The sequence below is a fragment of the Perissodus microlepis genome, chromosome 14, assembly GCF_051167445.1.
Source record: "Perissodus microlepis isolate ML-2025 ecotype Zambia chromosome 14, ASM5116744v1, whole genome shotgun sequence".
Taxonomy (NCBI): domain Eukaryota; kingdom Metazoa; phylum Chordata; class Actinopteri; order Cichliformes; family Cichlidae; genus Perissodus; species Perissodus microlepis.
This window is the reverse complement of record NC_140474.1, coordinates 26,753,716-26,773,808: the sequence shown is the minus strand read 5'-3', so window position 1 is coordinate 26,773,808 and position 20,093 is coordinate 26,753,716. Positions and strand designations below refer to the sequence as shown.

The 20,093-nt window shown below is 44.7% G+C and overlaps 1 protein-coding gene across 2 annotated transcripts in view; it reads right to left on the bottom strand.

Moving 5' to 3' along the window:
* hip1 (huntingtin interacting protein 1) overlaps positions 1–20,093 on the bottom strand; it is a 90,323-nt gene that overhangs the window by 68,432 nt on the left and 1,798 nt on the right. The window contains exon 2 of one of the 2 annotated variants that reach the window (XM_084949929.1): positions 18,120–18,242. In XM_084949929.1, coding sequence (XP_084806055.1) covers positions 18,120–18,236 — 117 coding nt within the window. In that variant the 5' untranslated portion in view covers positions 18,237–18,242. Of the gene's footprint in view, positions 1–9,867; positions 10,418–18,119; positions 18,243–20,093 lie in introns of those variants that run through there. The other variant, XM_084949930.1, reaches the window with a different exon arrangement.

The window sequence follows — 20,093 nt, the reverse complement described above, 5'->3', positions numbered from 1 at the left end:
ACAATACACATTTGATTTACAGGCACCAAACTTAAATCAGGCGTTTTATTATATTATAAAGTCATCACATGTCTTAGCAACCACCTAACAACAGACTAAAACCAAATAATGGTAAACAACCTGGTTCTTACTTGACCGTGCAAAGTGCTTTATACAACATGCCTCATTGACCCATCCATATGCGCACTTAACAACACATCGGAGAGCAACTTTGGGGTTCAGTACCTTGCTCAAGGACACTTTGGCATGCACTCTGGAGCAGCCGGGGATAGAAAGACCAAACTTCTCAGTAGTCAATCTAATTTGCATTAGACCCTCTTTACCTCCTGAGCTACAGCCACGCCAAATAAGTGCAGTAGCTTGAGTAATAGTAATAAAAAATTAAATAAACAGGGATAATAATTGATCTCTGTGCCAGACAGATATATTGCGTTACACAGACTGAAAGCACGAGGTATAAAACATTTCCTACATCCAGCCTTGTTTGTTTTCATCGTTTTAGTTTTATTTGTTAGCAGGAAAACACTTGCTCATTGAAAATGAAGTTTACAGTTTGAGTCTGAGTGGAAAGCAATTCGTTTTGTAGGCGCCTGGTCAGAAACCAGAATGTTGAAATGATCCAGAAATGAAAAACAGGAACTGAAATGATCACCCAGCGATGGCGCCAGAAGAAAAGCTAAAACAGAGTTTATAGCACGAATGATTAAAGCGATGAGGCAGAATTAGACATCTCATTCTTTCATATCCTCTATGCTAAATTTCACAATTTCCCACAATGCAATAAGACCTCAACGTTACACACTGGCTAATTTTGTCATCATTCGACTGCCTGACGCATCAGCTGAGGTCTAACTGGTTTTGTGCAATCAAGTTCACTATCAAAATATCTTCACGTATTTGGTGGCGCCTTCTGCGATGTGGAAACTGGCCAGTGAAGTTCCTCTTTGACTCAGCCTGTGGAGATCACCGATATGCGGACATTTTATGATAAACCATTTAACACCTGCTGAGAAATTTCCATACACATTTTACTTATGATGAGAAAAACAAATAAACATCAGAGATCGCTGCATTTATTTGGATTCATCCTCTGAGGAATATCTGAACGGTCCAATACAGCAAGACTGGGGCGGCTGTGGCTCAGCAGCGCAGGTCGTTTATTAATCAGAAGGTCAGCGGTTTGATCCCTGGCTTCCCTTCGTCTGCATGTAGAAGTACCCTTGGGGAAGATACTCATTTGTCCCCTGGAGTAGTAAGAAAGTACCTTGAGGGCTCAAACTGTGTAGGAAAGATATATTTATAGCCCATTTACATTTGGACTGACAGAAATTTGCATCCATAGATACGTGCATGAAAAGTTCAAAAGCCTTCTAGCTGTTGTGTGAAAGTTTTCACGATGCTTTTGGTTATGTCATTAAACACGAGGGGAAAACAAAACTGGAAAAAGTTCTACATCCAAACAGCTGACTCAAACGGAGCCTGAAATGCCGGTCTTCCGCACACACGACCAAACAGGGCAGCGTATCCTGCCGCTATCATTTGCAGGGTATCTCCAGCAGAGAGCGAGGGGGATGGGGTCAGCAGAGGACGGGAGGCCTGTTTCATAATCTCACTTCCCACAGATGTTCGGAGTGCGCTCCTCCTCTTCCAGTATGTGAGCCGCCGGGACTGGAAGTTTACTGCGAGGAATCGGAAGAGGAGGAGGAGGAGGAGTGGGGTAGAAGGAGGTTGGAATGGGGAAGGGAAAGGAGAGATGAAAGGAGGAATGATCTGGGAGCAGGGATTTCTGTCAGTCTCTTTAGGAAAATTTTAAGATCTTCTCTGTGTCGAGCTGACCTCGGTGAATGAAAGGCTCCATATCTTCTTAGTCTGTCTCTGTGTGATCTTGCAGATACACCACATGTTGATGTTCGAGTTATCTTCTATTGCACAATGTTCTGACAGCATCCTGTGACTGAGCTTGACATATAACTAGACTATAAATATTCCAGGTTTACAGCGAGTTTTATTTAGCTTTGGAAAGACAACCTGGGTGTGTGCACCTCGATCTACTTCAGATTTCCACAACGCTACCTGGTGTCGCAGATTGCTGAGAAAAAAAATGCCTGAGAGAGGCCATCTAGAAAATATTTTCCTTATAGCCACAATCCTGAAACAGATGACATTTGGATCGGAGAAGAAGAATGTGGGTCTGGCTTGTCAAAACAACAGCAGACAATAGACCGCCACCTCCACACGCACCATCACTCTGAGTGACATATCAGCAGCAGCGAAAGCAAGCAAGCAGGCAAACACGAGTTTACTGTTGAGAAAAATCTAATTTATGAGTTTGGTTCAGTCACAGGAATGATTCAGTGATCATGAGAAGACGAGGAGGAATTCAGGAGCTGGTTGCTGTTTGCACAGCATCCGCCCCTCCGTGCTCAGGTCGTAGTCCTGTCGATGGTGAACAGGCGCCGCTACGAATCATAAAGGTGAGAAGAGACAGACGTGGATAACAGAAAGTGCGCTTATACTTTGGTGCAGTATGGGTGGGGACTCTTTATTAAAAGGAAAAGCCGTAAAACTTACAGCAAGAAAAGTTCAAAATCTATCCACTCTAAAGTTGTCCAGTGGGCCAGGTAGAAGCCTTTACTGAGCCGATTTAGGACCCAGGGCCTTATGTTTGACACCCCTAGCGTGGCCTGGGGAGAGCAGGCACGTGGCGGGACACATGACGGCCACCGGCTAGTTGTTTCTATGTAGGCACAAAGTATAACAACCTGACGCCGCACGCTTTCTTGTTTTTTAAAAGGTTAAAGGTCGGCGCCGGATGTTTGCATCCTGACACGCACCGCTGGATATGATCTAGAAAAGCGTACGCGTGAAAACAGCCTGTGTCTGCTGATAGAGTCCACAAAAGGAAGGCCAGTGAGTTATGATCAGTCATGTGCTTTAAAAAAAAAAAAAAAGTTAGACTTCCTGTTTACAAATAAACCAGAAGGTCTGACGACAGGATCTGGAAATTTATGGGAACTTTATGATTACTGGAATACTTTTCTTTGTTTTGTTTTTTGTTAAACAACCCTGAAGATTCTGTTCATGCACAAAAGGAAGAAAGAAAAAAAAAGACCCCATGCAGCTGCGAAACCCTGATTTCTTGCACCACCTGAGGCTGATACAGAGAATGGTTGTAGAAAGGCTTTCAGTGATGCAACACATTCAAAAAGCTATTTCTTCTCCAGAAACATTGAGGCTGTGTAGACTGATGCACCTGTGAGTATTTGGAATTAAACAGACTGAATTTGAAGCTTTGCGTGTGGAGGCTGGAACATGAAATGTGGCCAATGGCAACACAAAAAGCCTCAAATTAAGATAATATTGTCACTCCTTTTCAGGAGTTATGAACATATAGCGCTGTATTTATTTACACTTAAGAGTTTGAATACAATCTATACACACTTCTTGTGTTTTGCACCTTTTTCCTTCTTTTAAACACGATCCATATTTCTAAAAATTGTATTCAAAGTGTAGGTTAACACTGAAACACCATGTCTACACTTAAGCCACATCTGCTTTACATTTTACTGATGAGGGAAGTGACTTTTGTGGCATTTCCTGTCATGGTCACTGGCTGCTAATTTGTCACAAGCACTAAAATTGTGACACTCTCGTGTTGTGATCTGCGTATGAGCTAACATAGCCGTCAGGGATCGAAGCTGTAAGTTATAACATCGACAATTCGCTTTGCTTCTCCTTTTCTTTCCATCACACAAGAAAAAAAAAAGAAGAAGAAAAAATCAAGGGATGATTGAGTAAACGCCAGTGCAACTGGTTCCCACATGAGGATGACCCAATTAGCCCACAGTGAGACTTTGTACTTTGTGTTAGGGTTGAATGGGAGTGCCAGCTGCCTAGATCTCCTGGCATTGGCTGAGGCGGCTTGCCGGCATCAATAAATCAGTGGCCTATTAGCCCCTCGCAGTGCAGCCACTCGGACCGGCTGACAAAGTCAAATGACGAGCAATTAAATCACAGGTGAGAGGAAAGTGATTATAAAGCTGAGGAGCAAAGATCCGCCCCGAGAGAGTCCTTAAACTGGGGAACCTACGTCACTGCATCTGCAGGGGGCCGGCATCTTTTGCGCTTCCCCTTTCCACCCTGAAGCAAAGAGTCATAACGAGCCATCAATCAATTACTCGCTGACGCAACACAGAAGTCCTTTCTGCTTCTTGGTATCTACAGAAACATCTTCTTTTCCACAGTTCTGCTTTCAAACAAAGTGTTATTGATACAGTGTTGAAAGCACGCAAAGTCGGGCCTGGCAAGCACCAATCAGCTCTTCTGTGGAAAGCGCGGCATTGATATGCTGATCGTGGTCTGGCTGCGCCCGCTGAAGGCCCAGCGCACAGCACCCAGAGGGAGAAAGCATCTTCTGCCTGCTAAACGAAACGGCCCTCGCTGAGCGACTCCCTTCCCCAACCCTCGGCCTCCCAAACAGCATGTGACTAAAAAGCGATGTTGGGCGATTTGATTCCCATGTCAGTCCCGGAGACATGTCATCTTATCGTGGTCACTTTATGACGGTCACAGAGAAAAGACAGCGCTCTCGGATATTTTTGTCTCTGGCGCGCTGTCGCACATTTCATGTCAGCATTTGTGCCGAGAATAACTCAAAGCTAGTGATGCTCAATCATGAGAAAATGACTGTGGAAAACCTCGGCAGGGCCAAATGAGAAGGGGGAGAGTAAATTCGGCAACACTTGTTCTCACTGGATTTAAAGTCTCACGGTTAAGCAGGAGGAGGAGGAGGCGGCATCCTTAGCATGGGAGTGGAGTGATTCATTTAAGTTATGGTACTATGATTATCTGACAGCAGTTATTTAGGTGTGGATGGAGGAGAGAGCTCATGACAGGCCGTGGAGTCTGCTTTAGCTTCACCCATGTTCCCAGTGATTCTGACTCTGGCATGATATCAACAAGTGAAGCCTCTGGTCTTAAAACCTTCATTATGGCACAGCTAAGAAGGACTGCATGTCTGTATTTAACAGCTGCATGCTTTCCCAAACTTTTTGCAATGTTTCCTCCTTCGGATTTAACCTCTCAGCACACCCAACAGGGGACAAGAGCCCAGAATGCTTTCACCAAGTCTGTCACTGTTCCCAAACAACAGAGCAGACACCAAACTGCTGTTATACCTTTTGAGCTACCCGTCTAAATTAAAGACGGAGGCCGAGGCTGGAGCTGCCGCCAAGACCGGTCCAGCTATTCTGCTATAAAAAGGGTAAACAGCGATGGGATGGAGGAAGGAATGAAAACAGGAAACGTGCAGGCTGTGAATGCAGGAGCCCTGTTAACGCTGAGGTGAGGCAGAGGAGGCACGGTCATTGTGGCTGACGCTGTAGGGGTGGAGGTGAAGGAGAGAAGGGGGGGGTTGCAGGCACTCAGTCAGGCTTCCTGTCTTGGCACACCCTCCACTGCCCATTTCCTGCCTGCTGAAAAATGCCCAAATCCACAGCACCCCCGCCTTCAGCTAAAACCTTGCTCAGTCAAGCCAGACAGGGAGCAGCTGAGACCAAACACTTTGCTCTGTCTCCATTTCCTGCCAGATCCCCTCCAGGTGTCTTTGTGTGAATACACTCAGACCTTTAGGAACACGGATATTTAAAAATGGGCAGTCAGCGATCGCTTACAGATGACCTGAAATAACAATCTAAAAAGAACATGCCATCTCTCCCCACTTCACAGACCGTAATATTTAGACGCAACTTATCAAGCACACACATCTGTTTGCAAACACCTGCACGCTTACATGTGAAGCACACACACTGTGAATAGCATTTTCTGCTCAGCTGATCAATAAAAGTCTGATATTCACTGAATATGTGTTTTGTCTCCAGCTCAGTATATAGAAAAATCCAAAATGATCTTTAATTCATATACTATCAAATGCTTAAAGAACAACATTTGTACTGTGTCTTATCTCTTTCTAAAAACCTTTGGAGTCTGCACATGGTGTCATACCTGGAGAATACAGTACTGTACAAAAATGTTTAGCCAGGCCTCACCTCTTATTAAATTTGGCTTCAAGTAGCCAGACTTTAATGTCTTTTTTTTAAAGATTACAGTAAACCCAAAAGCAAAGTCGCCAGCTGGAAAACGAAACCATTGAGCTCAAAGATGTGAAGGAGAAGTGCAGATTTGGAGACAAGCCTTTCTGTGTTTGTTTTTATGAAACCTCCCTTTTACATACACACACATGACCTAATCCAACTGTTTAATCTAAAAACACAGATTACAGCAGTATGATATAGTGGTGTAAACATTTTTTTTGGACTATACCTCCGATGAGCATGGTTCCGGTGCACTCGGTATCTGACTTCAGGTTTCACACACTAAAAATATCCGCCTATTTCCTCGAAAATAAAACAACAGCCTTCATGGTTCAACGTGCACAAGTAAAAGTATAAGCGGTGAAACTGAGAACTCTCCTTACTGTGGTACATTTCACACAAACAAGCAGCCTCCTCAGAGGTCACAACACCATAAAATAACAGTTTTTATTTATTCTTTTACAAATCCATTGAAAAAAAAAAAATTGGATAATAACTGGAAAAGCGTTTTTGGCCCAAACATTTTTCCAAGAGCGACTCCACCCGGCTGAAAAGGTCACCGGTCTGAACAGAGCCCTCTGTGTTGCTTGTTTCAGGACCGTGTTATGTGTCGCGTCTGACGTGCAAATCTGCTCCCGTGTGAGCCTCCTCGCATCTCTCAAAATTCAGGCTTGCACTGACGCAAAGAGGGCAGAGTGAGAGTTTTTTCTTATGTGCACGCAGGGAGCAAAAATTACAAACCCATGCATGCTACACAGGTGTCACTGCAGGCACTGAGGGAGCATTATCAACCCAGCGAGCTGAATCTGGAATGCAATGTACAATTTTATCATAGAGTGAAGGTGAAACCAGCCACCAGCCTAGTAACAATGGCTGCCAGTCATGTGCAGGCCCCTGAGGCTGTAACTGGGAGCTTGTTTTCCACCTAATGCACCGAGTATCTCCTGTCCCATTAATAACGGGGCAATGGGTGATGCAGATAAGCCCAGCAGGATGTTGCAGTCTCATAGGAGCCCACTAAAAAGCATGCAAACATACAGCTCCGGGATGTTTGGAGCGTGCGACCTAACAGCAATGGGTTCGTCGCTGAGGGTAGAGGTGGAGGGTGGCAGCTGGTTAAAGTCACACGTAGGCCGAAGGCCGGGCTCCACCACAATTAAACTCTCAGCCCTTCATCCCCGTGGCAGGCTTTTGAGCCCCTCCTCTCTTTGCAGCTCTGCGTGAAAAAGCCTCACGGCCTCGCCTCAACTTCCTGAAGACGTATCAGTAAAAGCCACATCTGTGCACCTCAGCTCACCCCACCTCACAGCACAGCAATAACCGAATCTACACAGGCATCACAATCATCTGCTTCCGTGGCTTCTTTTTCATTTTATCTAAAACAAACTGTTTCAGCTGATGCAACAATGGGGCAAACGTTCAGCTGCACGTTAACACAAATTTCTAATCGGCCAATCAAATGCCATTAACTCAGTGCATGAAGTCATGTCGACATGTAGAGAAACTCAAGATGACATTCTGAAGTCCAAACTGAGCATCAAACTGAGAATGAAAGGTCATTTGATTGACTTTAAACGTAGTGTGGTTGTTAGCCAGAGTATTTCCGAAAGTGCTGATCTACTGGGATTTTCCTACACAACCATCTCTAGAGTCTGGGGAAAAAGAGGACGAAAATATGCAGAGAGAACAATTCTCTGGATAAAAATGACTTGTTGATGTCAAATAAGAAAGCCCGGAGTACCTCGAGCTGATAGGAAGGCAACGGTAACTCTAGCAATACTTGTTAGAACCGAGGTATGCAGAAGAGCATCTCTGACTGCACAACATTCAGATGCAGCAGAAGAGCACACCAGGTGACACTGCTGTCAGCTAAAACAGGGAGCTGTGGAAATGGACAATAGAAGGTTGGGAAAATGTGGCTTGATCTGATGAGTCTCTATTGCTGCTGAGAGATTCTGACGATGGCGTAAACAACACAAAAGCATGGATCCATACTGCTTTGCATCAACTATTCCGGCTGCTGCTGGTGGTCTAATGATTTGGGGGATATTTTCTGAGCACCATGTCACCAAGCTCAGATCATCTCAAACTGGTTTCTTGTACATGACAGAGAGTTCACTGTACTGACATGACAACCACCAGGTCTTAATCGAATAGTGCACCCTTGGGATGTGGTGGAACAAGAGATTCATATCATGAATGTACAGCCTACAAATCCACAACAACTGAAGGAATGTTTCCAGCACCTTGTTTAATCTATATCATGACGAATTAAGGCAGTCCTGAAGGTAAAATAAATAAATAAATAAATAAAAGAGTCCGGTGAGTATATATTTACATAAAGAAACTGTAGGTCTATAACCATTCATCCATTCTTTGCCGCTTATCCTTTTCAGGGTCGCGGAAGGGCTGGAGGGCTGTCATCATCTCTAAACAACACACCCTGCATACCTTCAGCCACATTCCTCAGTGTTTCATCTCTGCTGTGCATCACCAGATTACCTGTGGTGGAGCGGTGATGCACAGTCTGCAAGACCCACTGGACAGAGGCAGAAACAACATGTAGAAAAGCTTTGATTGGAATACTTTACAGTTTCCCACTTTTTCTCGAGGTTCAGCTAAAATAACCTGTTAATTGCAACTGGAAGGTGATGCACTAGGAGGCTTTCCATCGCTACACCTACCTACACCATGTCTACACTTGACTGACTTCACGTGGGCGGCTGAGGTTTTTTCTTTCCTCACAGCTGAGAGAGTGATTTTCCTGTTCCAGCTATGGACAGCCTGTCAGGATCCGGTGCATCTTTACAGAATTTATACTCGTTGTGCTTTTCCTCCACAAACCTTTGAGTCTCTAACCTGGTTGAGGATTACTAGAGAGTAGGCTTTCTCATCAAACCACACACACACTTACACTTCTGTACAAAAGGCTAAAAGTGCAACCCCTTCATCCACTGTGAAAGGCTTCTTGTGCACCTGCTTCAGCAGTCCAAGCTGCACCTCTTTTGCCTCATCCCCATCGCTCTGAGTCAAAGGAAGATGAACAGGCAAATGTGGAATAAACTCCACATCGATCGCCAGTTTGGAAACATCACTGCTTGTGAAGAAGTTGTACTTTAAATTCACCCTTAGAGCCCCCAGTCTCTTGAATCTGTGTTATAGAGCTTTGACTACACACTCAGACTGGCCTTGAGGTTTGTCAATAAGATCCTGTAATTGACATTCATGGCACATTTAAACCATGCTTGCAGAACTTTTTCCTCTAACCTGCAGCATAAACAGAGCTCTGGTCAACACAGGAAACATTTCCAGGTCTCAGAAGAACACTATATTAAAGCCAAATGTGTGAATGGCTTCATTTACTTGCACTAGAAATGTAAAGCCTCCAGAGAGTAGGCTGCATTAACACAATCGTGTGCTTTCTGACTCTTGGTTTCATCATTTCCCCGACTAAATGCAGCTGTTCTTTCACTACAGCAGCTCGCAAACCCCTGGAATAAACCCACGGGAGACCTCCGAGATTTCACAACAAAACCCAAACTTCCCACGGACGCATTTAGCTGCCATGTAAACAGCAGACAGAGCAAGTCCCTGCTTGCACCGAGCCCAACTTGCATGTATTCACCCTGCTGAGTGTAGTGTGTGCGCTCAGGACTTCTTGGACACCACCCCCACCTCCACAAAAACATGCAAACCCTGTCGCTTTCTCCCTTTTTCTCTTAATATCCGTCCTTAGCTCACATAAAGACAACTCGATCGGCTCTTCGGGACTTACGATTTTGCTCAGATCCATGATCGTCCTTCCAAGACGGCGAGCGGGGGATCCTAGGAGCTGCTGGCTCTCTCCTAACGCGCAGTAACGGGAAAGCGACTGAGCCTACAAATGCATTTGGGAGGAGAAGAAGGGGGGAGGAGGTGGCGAGGGCCGTTAGCTCAACATGTGTCCCGATTTGGTATTAAAATGCTGCTCTATTCTTCCTTTGCTTCCTTCCGCGTCCAGTCTGCTTTTCTCCGCGAGCTCTGCGCGATCTCTTATCGGCGAGGACTTTCAGCATCCGACCCGGCGAGGAGCTCAAGCTGTCTGGGAGGAAAAACCCAGAGGACTACCGCTAACGATAGGCGCTCATTTCACTTTAAAAGGGGCAAAAGAAAAGACAATCACCCCACTCGCATGAATCAGCCCTCGTAGGGGCAAACACTGAGGCAGGAGGCTACCTTTATTTTGCAAATAGCCCGCTCTCCTGTTAGACAATAGTAGCATGGAGCCTGCAGAGTGGGATGGCTCAAACACGGTGGGTTTCAAACTGGGGTCCGGGGAACCGCCGGGGGTCCTAACAGGGAGAGAAACAAAACGGGGTGGGGGGTGGTTGGGGTTTGCAACTTCCACTGCTGCTCCATTCACTAGTAGGAGTAACAGATGATCACCTGATCTACACTGCAGCAGGAGCCAAAAGACCATCTACCCCTCCCCTATCTCCAAAAAAATAAAGAAATTAAAAAAAATTAAATCATCTTCCTCTCCGTGAGGATCAGAAAAAGCAGGGAAGAGAAGAAGATGTGGGAACAACAACAGACACTTAGATAAAATGTAGCCAAAAGAACAAAAAGGCTGTGGTACAAAGAAAACCCAACAACTCAACTATGACAGTATACAGTAGAGCCCCTATATTTCCATACTTTATATGCACACACTGCCTTAAAGCCTTATCCTGACTGACTACAGTGATGGTGAAGCCTGGGAAAAAAAAGCAACTTTCAAAAGGTGAAAAGTGGGGGAAAGGAGCTCAGCGTCCACCAGGAGATCAATCCTGGGCAACTGATGCCCCCATCTGGTGCCTCTGAGAGTCTTCAGTTATTCTGTGTTTGTGTCAGCCTGCAGGATTTGAGCTTCACAACAGCTTAAAGTTTCAGGCCTTTTTGACGCAGGAAATTCTGGGAGAGTCGTCTATAACAGACCCTCCATAAAGATACCATTTTAACATGACATAGCAGGTAAAATGCAGGTGTTACTAATCCCGTAAACTAAGCTTCTGTACTGAAATACAAGCTTCATTAATTCGATCAGTAATTCCTAGATGCTTTTCTTCATACCTTTGTTGTAACGAGTGGTTATGAGAGTTACTGTTGCCGTCCTATCAGCTCAAAGCAGTGTGGTCATTCTCCTCTCACCTCCAACATCAACAAGTCAATTTTTACCCAGAGAACTGACCAGCCCAGCCCGTCTGGCACCAACAACTATGCCACATTCAAAGTCACTTAAATCACCGGGATGATGCTCGGTTTGCATTTCAGCAGGTCGTCTCGACCACGTCTGCATGCCTAAATGCATTGTGTTGCTGCCACGTGATTGGCTCATTATACAGTTTCATTAACGTGCTGTTGCACAGGTGCGGCTAATAAAGTGGCCAGTGAGCGTATATAAACAGCATATTTACTAACTTCAATTCACATTTTAGGGACCAAGTGTGGACTCAGCCGTACACACAGAAGTGTCATCCTGATGCCAATAACTAGACTGTATAAAGTCGCCAGTGTGTGCGAATCTGTGCAAATCTGCGCAAAACATCCAGGCAGAGTGACAAAGACTCATCCTCAATGAAAAAGAGACAGTACAACCGCCAACATCAACGAGGCAGTCTGGGATTACACAACAGAAGACTCGGAGACAGCCAGTGAGCCCACAGGATCCATTTTTAAAATCCAGGCCAGGCTTTCAATCACAGCTGACCAACCAGGGCCAGGCCAGGCCAGCCACAATAATCAATATGTTACTCATTAGACTATCGGGTGTGCGCATTAAACCTCCAGGCTGCCCAGCAGTCAGTCTAAAAACAATGCAGGCTATTTTCCACCGAGTCTCCTCACTTCCTGGTACGGCGTGGGCCCATCGCCGAGCATTTCTCACATACAGCAGTCCCACTCTGTCTCTGTCTTCATTTTGACTCAGCAACACTCATCTCTGTTTTATACAGTCTAACCAGCTTTAAAAGGACACATCACCGAGTTTCAGTCATTGGTTTAATTTAGCCGTATGAAGCATGTAAAAGTGCTCAAGGTGTTTCAGCAGTTAAATCAGATGTGGGCTAGGATTGCTGAGTAAGTGCAGTGCAATACGGGCTGGCTGGGTTGTGCTGTCAGCATACATCATGTGCCATCTTTGTTCCTGTTCCAGTAAACCTCTCGCAGTCCACTTGAACCGTGATGTCATACTGCACCTTCCTGACTAAAGGTTAAGGACCAAGAAGAGCAAAGGCTCACCTAACCTGCTCATTATTTGTGTTAAACCTCCTACTCAGCAGCCATATGACATATTAGAAAACGTGTGTCATATCTCTTTAAGCAGGTGTGGCTTGGAAAAGGTCATTGTACCATGTCAAAACACAGTCAGGTGTTAAAGTCCTCCAAATGTCTCTTGTTTGAACTCAAGTGTTATGACACGACACTTTTCCTGGAATATCTTTGTTTCTCGCAGTGGAAAAAAAAGACATTAAAACACAGGAGTTTGTGGTGTGTTATCATGTGAATACGCTAACATAAGGTGTTATTGACACAGCAGGATGATTTTTAAAAACAGACTGGAGCCACTTCTTCATCATGTCTATATGTTGTACATCAGTAACCTGGGATACTGAAGCAGATGTTAGCAAATCGAATCAGAGGGGTTTACCACGGAGCGAGATTATTGGGTTAGCGAGCTATGTTGAGCTTAAACACAGAGTTTTCAGTTTCGCCGTGGCAACACATGCTTGACCCCGGTGAGGAGCAGGTGGAGGAAATGATTCCTTCATTTACAGGTCGGTTTTAAGAGCTGGAACGCATTTTATACGTGCAACTTGTTAAGCTCAGCAAACTGTGCACCACATCGTCACCGGAGCGTGCATGCATTCAGCCGGTGATACAGAAAGTGCATAAATGTTTTTATACTGCCAGGTCTCTGCTATACTGCTGGAATTGAAGCTGCTTGAGGACAGATCAGAAAAACGTTCACAGTATCTCTCACTGAGAGCACCTGTTCAATCAATACATTTTATTAGACTCTGATCTGCCGAGAAATCAAAGCGATTTCCACGGCTCCTTTATTTTGCTTCGGGGCAGTAACCTTTCATGTTTCAAAGCACCCGGTTTAAAGTTTCAGAGCTTCGATGAGCAGTCACCACACTAGAAATAAACATCAGCACCGAGAGCGCACTTAGCAATAAAATAAATACATTAACTTGAGTTTAAATGCTTATTTTTACCGCTCTGAGTGTTAAATCCTGAGATTATTAACCCCCTCGTATTATTTGAAACTGTGTGACATTTGACTGCTATAGTTATAGTATAGTTGATGTTCTTTAAAGATTTTATCTCCATCATCATCATCTGATAACGTCTCTGACTGGAGCAGGCAGCGCTCACAGGGACTCTTTCGTGTAGAGGAAGAGTCACATGATGCGCGAAATGCCCCTTGTTATATGAGCGCTCACCGAGAATGACGCAGAAAGTCGGGCTTAACAGAGAAAGTTGATAAACACTGTCATCTTCCACCTGGGGTTTTAGGTTGGGTCAAGCCAGCTAATCCCAAGAAAGCCCAACTTTGATGAGCTTACTTCAAACTAGCAGGGAATTTTCAGCCCCAGACATTTATGTGTAGAGGAGACCTTTGTTATTGTGTCAGCAGTAAAAAAAAAAAAAGCTTTCATTTTCATGCTGACATTTGGTATTCGTGTTGGCATGGTGACCATCAGGGCAGGACCTCTGGACTTATTATTATTATCCTGAAAGAATTATATGATAATATTGTATTATTTGAAATGAAGAAAATCTGACAATGACATAGTTTGTCACATGGAGTAAATGGAGTTGTACTCTTATAGTGCTTTTCTGCTCTGTTTGAGCACTCAAAGCGCTTTCTTACTACAAGCCTCTTTCACCCACTCATACAACCATTCTTTTTCCTATTGCTAAGTGCTTTTAAGCCAACTCTGATGAATGCATCAGGTTCAGTATCTTGGCCAAGGATCCTTCGACGTGCAGACTAAGACTAGAGGAGCCAGGGATCGAACCTCCTGACTGGCAGACCTCCTTGCTCTACCTCCTACGCTACAGCCGACGAATAAAATACAGGCGGCTGAAGCAGCCCAATTCCCCTACCACGCTATTCCACCGGTGACGTAGCTTCCAGTCTGACTTTTGACCTCTGCTGCGACTGAAACAAACAAGCACCCCGTCTCCACCTTGCACCTTTCACTGTATCAGCAGGGAACTCCAAAACAACCTGTAATTCAGAGTCATTGTTATTGCCACCAGAAACTCCTCAGTGCACTTTGTTCCACTTACTAACCCGTCACTCACGTCCCGCTCCATTATTCCACGCAGCCAGCGCAATGAGGCCACAAACCACCACCCGCCGTTTCTGCTCCCTCAGCGCCTTTAATGGTCTCGCTTTCGTGCTCGTCTGCGTGTATCCCGCATGCATGCGGATATCCCTCGACAACTTCCTGCGCATTCTGAATCGCAGGATGTCAAAGAAGACGACGAGGACTCGAGACAATGAGCGGCGGAGGGGAGCAGAAGGAGGCAAAGACAAAAGATGAGGGAGAAAGAGAGGCAGGAAGACGGCGTGATTAAAAAAAACCCGCCTGTCTACAAAGACCCCTGCTGATTCCTGCTTGTGCCCAAAGGCCGTGATCTTGCTCCTTGCCTGAATTCCAAAGCTGCCGTGACACCAAACGGAATTAAAAGATCGCGCAGGCCTGGGGGACAGGCCTTCTGCACTAAGAGCAGGTTATTTACTTCCTACGAATCAGCCCAAAGATTAATCAGACTCTAGTTAAACATCCAGCTTCTACTACTCCTCCAAAACACCAGGAACAGGACTGCAAACTCAACCAAAACAACCTTAATGCTGGCAGTTCAGTTTGATAGAAAATAAGGAGAACATTAACAGTCAAACAGTCAAAGCACCTTTATATCCAGATACAGGAGTGCCCTCAGTATGGACAATTAAAGGGGAAGGATGAGGCAGACAGACAGTCTGATTTTAAGGCCTTCATTATGTAACATGCGTACAATGTGGTGTCACTCTGTGGCTCACTCTGCATATCCCAACTGAGGAGCTGGTGCCCCAGAAATGTTCCTCAAGCACTAATTATGGTTCCTATTGGTCCATAGATTACTACCTACGCCAGCTTTCAAATGAAAAACCTCTCCTGTCCTCTGGGAGCTCAGGGACCGGGAGCTGGCATCTTGGACATTTCGGAGCCTGAAGATAAAAGATGATAAAAACTCCCGCTGGTGTTCATTGTGTTATTTACTCCTTTGTTTTCGCTACAGCTTTGAGGCTACGATTCAACCCAAACCAAAACACAGAATGACGTTTCAGACAAACTCCCCCGGAGATTTAATCCGCCTAAACTCTAAATGAAAGACTCGGTCGCTGTTATGAGACTAAACATGTCATTAAAAGTGCTGAGTGCTATCAGGTTGCCCTGGTTCGTGCTTTTTATAACCCCGAGTGGACATGACAGAGGGGATTTTGCACACAACAGAAAGGATCGGGCAGGAAGTTCTCAGGATGAGCGTGGTTAGAAAACCACAGAAGACATTTGGGTAAAAAAAGAAAAACAAACAGCTTTTAATTTACGCCTTGAACTTGTCTCAACTAACAGCAGATGATTCTGGAGTCATTTTTAAGTTGTTGTTGTTTAACTCAGTGGGTCTAAGCCAGGGTGGGCAGAGTAGGCGGGGTACTTCTCCAGTACAAAGGGGTTATATGGTTGGATAAACTCAACTAATCGAAGGAATAAAAAAAAACCCAAAAGTTATAATTTAATTAAAGAGCTGAGTGGACAAAAGGTTGAAAGTCAGTTAAAAGTAATGTGTAAGATGTATAAAATGGACAATTTTTGTCTTGTATACTGTATTTCCATGTATGTTTGCAGGTGTTTTAGTAAATCCCTGCACCTATTTCAAATTTTCCTGGCAAAACATAAACAAACGAGAGGTGGACCGAGAGCTCTGCACACTGCTCTATAATACGGATGTTGAAATCGGTCTTCGAGGGAAAAAAATAGCATGTCAGCTGAACTAAGTGCATGAAAGGCTAAAACAGTATGTCGTGAGGGTAAATCAGATAAAGAAGCGTTGGGAATAATCTGGGAATGCCTGGATTCATTCATCTGCAAAAAAGCATTGAGGCTATGATTAGGGGTTATTATACCGAGTCATTTTTGACACTATACAGTCCAAACAAACTTGAACATATCACTGATAACCAGCAAAACAAGAAATTTAACAGAAATAATAAGATTCTGTTCCAAACACTAGAAACAAATAACATAAAAAAAGTTTTACATCTAAGGTGAGCTTGTTAATATGAATGGACGGACGAAAAAAAAAGGGGGGAAAAATGGATAAAGCTGGTGACAGAGACAAATATCTAAAAGCAGGCAGGCTGTTGGGATTTCTATAGAGGTGAAAGCCAGCCACCCAGCAGATTTAGGCAGCTTTAGAGCACAACAGATCAGATGAGATTATCTCTCGTTGATCCCTGTAAAGCAGACAGCACATTCATTGATTCCTGCACCTCCTGCCGCAGCTCTGGATCCTCAGTCAGAACCCCCCCCCCCCCCCCCCCCAACAAAAACCCCCAAAACAAAACAAAAACAACAACCACGAGGAACAAAAAGCAAACATAAGCATTTCCTCTCACACGGGTGACAAATCCCAATGAGTATTATCTTAAAAATTACACCTTTACGAGGCGGAAACTGACTCCATTAGTACGAAAACAGTAGTATGATCTACTGACAACACATCAAACTTGGGCTTGTTAAAGCTTGCCTGAATATTTTCACCCTCCTTTAATGGGAGATACACTAGAGCAAGACAAAAACACCTTTCTGCTCAGACACATTTACTTCCCCCTCCAGTTTCCTCGGAAGCTGGAGCAACTATGTGCCTGCATTACGTTGCCATGCTGGCACCTTCCGCAGGGTGTGATCTCAGGAGCCTGACAGTGACCCAGTGACCAGGATTGGCTCGAGATGCACAAAGCTACGCATGCGTCTTTCCCCAACTTTAATCCATGCTGCTGCTGCGACGGGCTGGCGGAGAGGGGGACAGACTGGGTGAGACCGTCTAGAGGCAGCGAGGCCAAATACCTACTGTGCACATTTAGGCTGTGTGGACTGTACTGTCCGATTTTAGCAGCAGAAGTGGATTGGGAAAAGCATGTTGCAGCACTACCACGCTGCCTTGATTCATCTGACCTACTTTCCCCCACCGCTTTCCCTCCTCTGCGCCTGGTCCGGGGCAAGGGGAGGGGAGACCACCAAGCAGGAAGCAGCAGGCTCCACAGCATATATATATATATATATATATATATATATATATATATATATATATATATATATATATATAGCTAAGTAAAGATACACAACATTCATTATTCATCAGCAGCCATGAAAACTAAACACAAGGAAGGAAGACAGTCAGTTACCTTGGTTTTACAATTTCACCCCTTTTTCATCCTCATCCCTGGTCCTGCCTTAAATGCAGGGCTTCCGAGGCACTTTACATACATGATACAGCTCCACTGAGCCCCCCTCCTGTGTGCTTTTTTATGCAACAGAGTTATCTGAATTCAAAAGGCCACTGACCCACATCTCCACAGCTCTTTTGTTGTACAGTGGGCTCGTTTTGTGTCTGCTGATCTCAGACAGACGTGTGGGAAGGTGACAACAATGTGGATCCAAAAAAAAAAAAAAAAAAAAGCAAAGCAAACACGGGGTAGGCCTGATCGACTCAGCTGTCACAAGGTGACTCGTTTAAAATGATGAAGGAAAAATCTGGCTCCTGTGTCATTTCCTTCTCTCACGTCAGACGGAGAGAAATAGTGACACAGTGCTGTGCATAGTTTAAGTTGACATGACTTTTTAAAAACCTCCTACCAGCGACATAAAGAGGCTCTCAGCCCGGGACCTCCATCCCACACTCTTGGCAGAATAACGTTATTATATGACTGTGACCTCCTGTGCTCCGTACCTGCACTCTTTCAAAGTTTTCCCTCTCCAGCTCCAGGCTGTTGGCTCCTCCGGTCCGTCGGATCACTTTGGGGATAGCGTTGGGGACTTGCTGCATGGAGCTTTTTACTCGATCCATTGTCGTCTGAGGCAGAAGAACAAACAGCAGCGGGGGGGGGGGGGGGGGGGACAGAAAGAGAGGCTTTTAGCTTATAACCGTTCTCTAGGCTACAGTGAAGTAGACTCCGAACTGCGCTAACTATGGCGGGCAGCCGTCCATGCTGCGCTGCTGGACTCGTCGTCCCCGTTCACAGAAGCATTTGGCCTCTGCGTCCACCACCAACACCACCCCAGTCAATGACAGGAGCAGCCTGAGCGGCACCAACGTAAAGCTCGCGCACAAGCTCACCGCGAAGGGCTCACTTCCGCTTTCACTTTTTCAAACTAAAGTTCCCAAATTCCGACAGTTAGCGAGGACGTAAATCTCACATGTGGAGAGCGGAGATAGACTCAGCTGTTACTTATATTTTAACTTACAGATTATATTGTGAATATACACTCAGTGGCCACTTTATTAGGTACACCTTGCTTTATTTCTTGTTTGCAAAGATTCAACAAGGTGCATGAAACATCCCTTAGAGATTTTCCTCCATTCTAACATGACAGCATCACACCGCAGATCAGTGATGAGAATGTCCTTGTGCACCACATCCCAAAGGTGTTCTATTAGATTGAGATGTGGTGACTGTGGAGGCAATTTGAATACAGCGAATCAAGAAACCAGTTTGAAATGATTTAAGTTTTGTGAAGTTGTGCTCAGTTGGGACTAAGGGGTCAGAAATGTGCCAAGATAATATCCCCCACATCATTACACCACCAGCAGTCTGAGCAGTTAATACAAGGCTGGATGGATCCATGCTTTCATGTTGTTTATGCTGAACTCTGATCCAACAACTCATCACACGAGGCAACATTTCTCTCTGGTGAGTCTGAGTCACAGTTTCCTCTTTTTTGTGACATCCAGTGTGGTCTTCTTCTGTACCTGAATGTTGCGCATTCAGACACGCTCTTCTGCATGGTACCTTGGTTGTAAACAAGTGTTGTTACTTTTGCCTTCCTATCAGCTGGAAACAGTGTTGCCATCCTCCTCTGAGCTCTGAAGGTAGTTTCTCTTTTTCATACCATTCTCTGTGAACTCTAGAGATGGTCGTGTAAGAAAATCCCAATAGATCAACATCTCGTTAAATTCTCAGACCAACAACAACGTCATATTCAAAGTCACTTAAATCAGCATTCTTCTTCCCTCTGATGGTCAGTTTGAACATCAGCAGACCATCTTGATCAAGTCTACATGCGTAAGTGCGCTGAGATGCTGCCATGCGATTGGCTGATTAGGTAAATGTTAACAAGCAGCTGAACAGGTGTACCCAATGAAATGGCCAAAGATCAAAATATTTTAGTTTTACTTTTAAAAGCAGATATTTCTTTAACCAGTTACTTGTCATGTTTTTGCTTTAAAAAAAATTAAATATGAACCAAAGTTAAATATTATATTTTGCATTTTAAGCCAGGAGTACGTGCCCCCTCTGGATGGCAACAACTTTGAGTAAACTGATGGTCGTCCATGTGTGGTATTGTGTGTAAATAAAAGCACAAAATTCACCTGACTCATAGTGTTTGTCATCAACGCTGATGTGCAAACCTCACAATCTCTGAAAAATGAAAAGCCTTTAATCACAAAGTCGTGGCAGGAAGTTGCTGCCATTGTAGGTACCATGACAACTTTCAGCTGCATGCTGGGCTGTTATTTGGATATTTTCTCTAGTAACGGCCTTGGGACTCCTCCCTGTGTTGTCAGCCACTGGCTGAAGCTCTAGCAGTCCCCGCCCACGCCATCAGTTAATATGTTGACATTTTTCTTTTTCTGTGGCCTTCCCCACATTCAGCTGTCTTATCATGTCCTGTCAAACAGATATAGAAACACTAAAAGAAAATA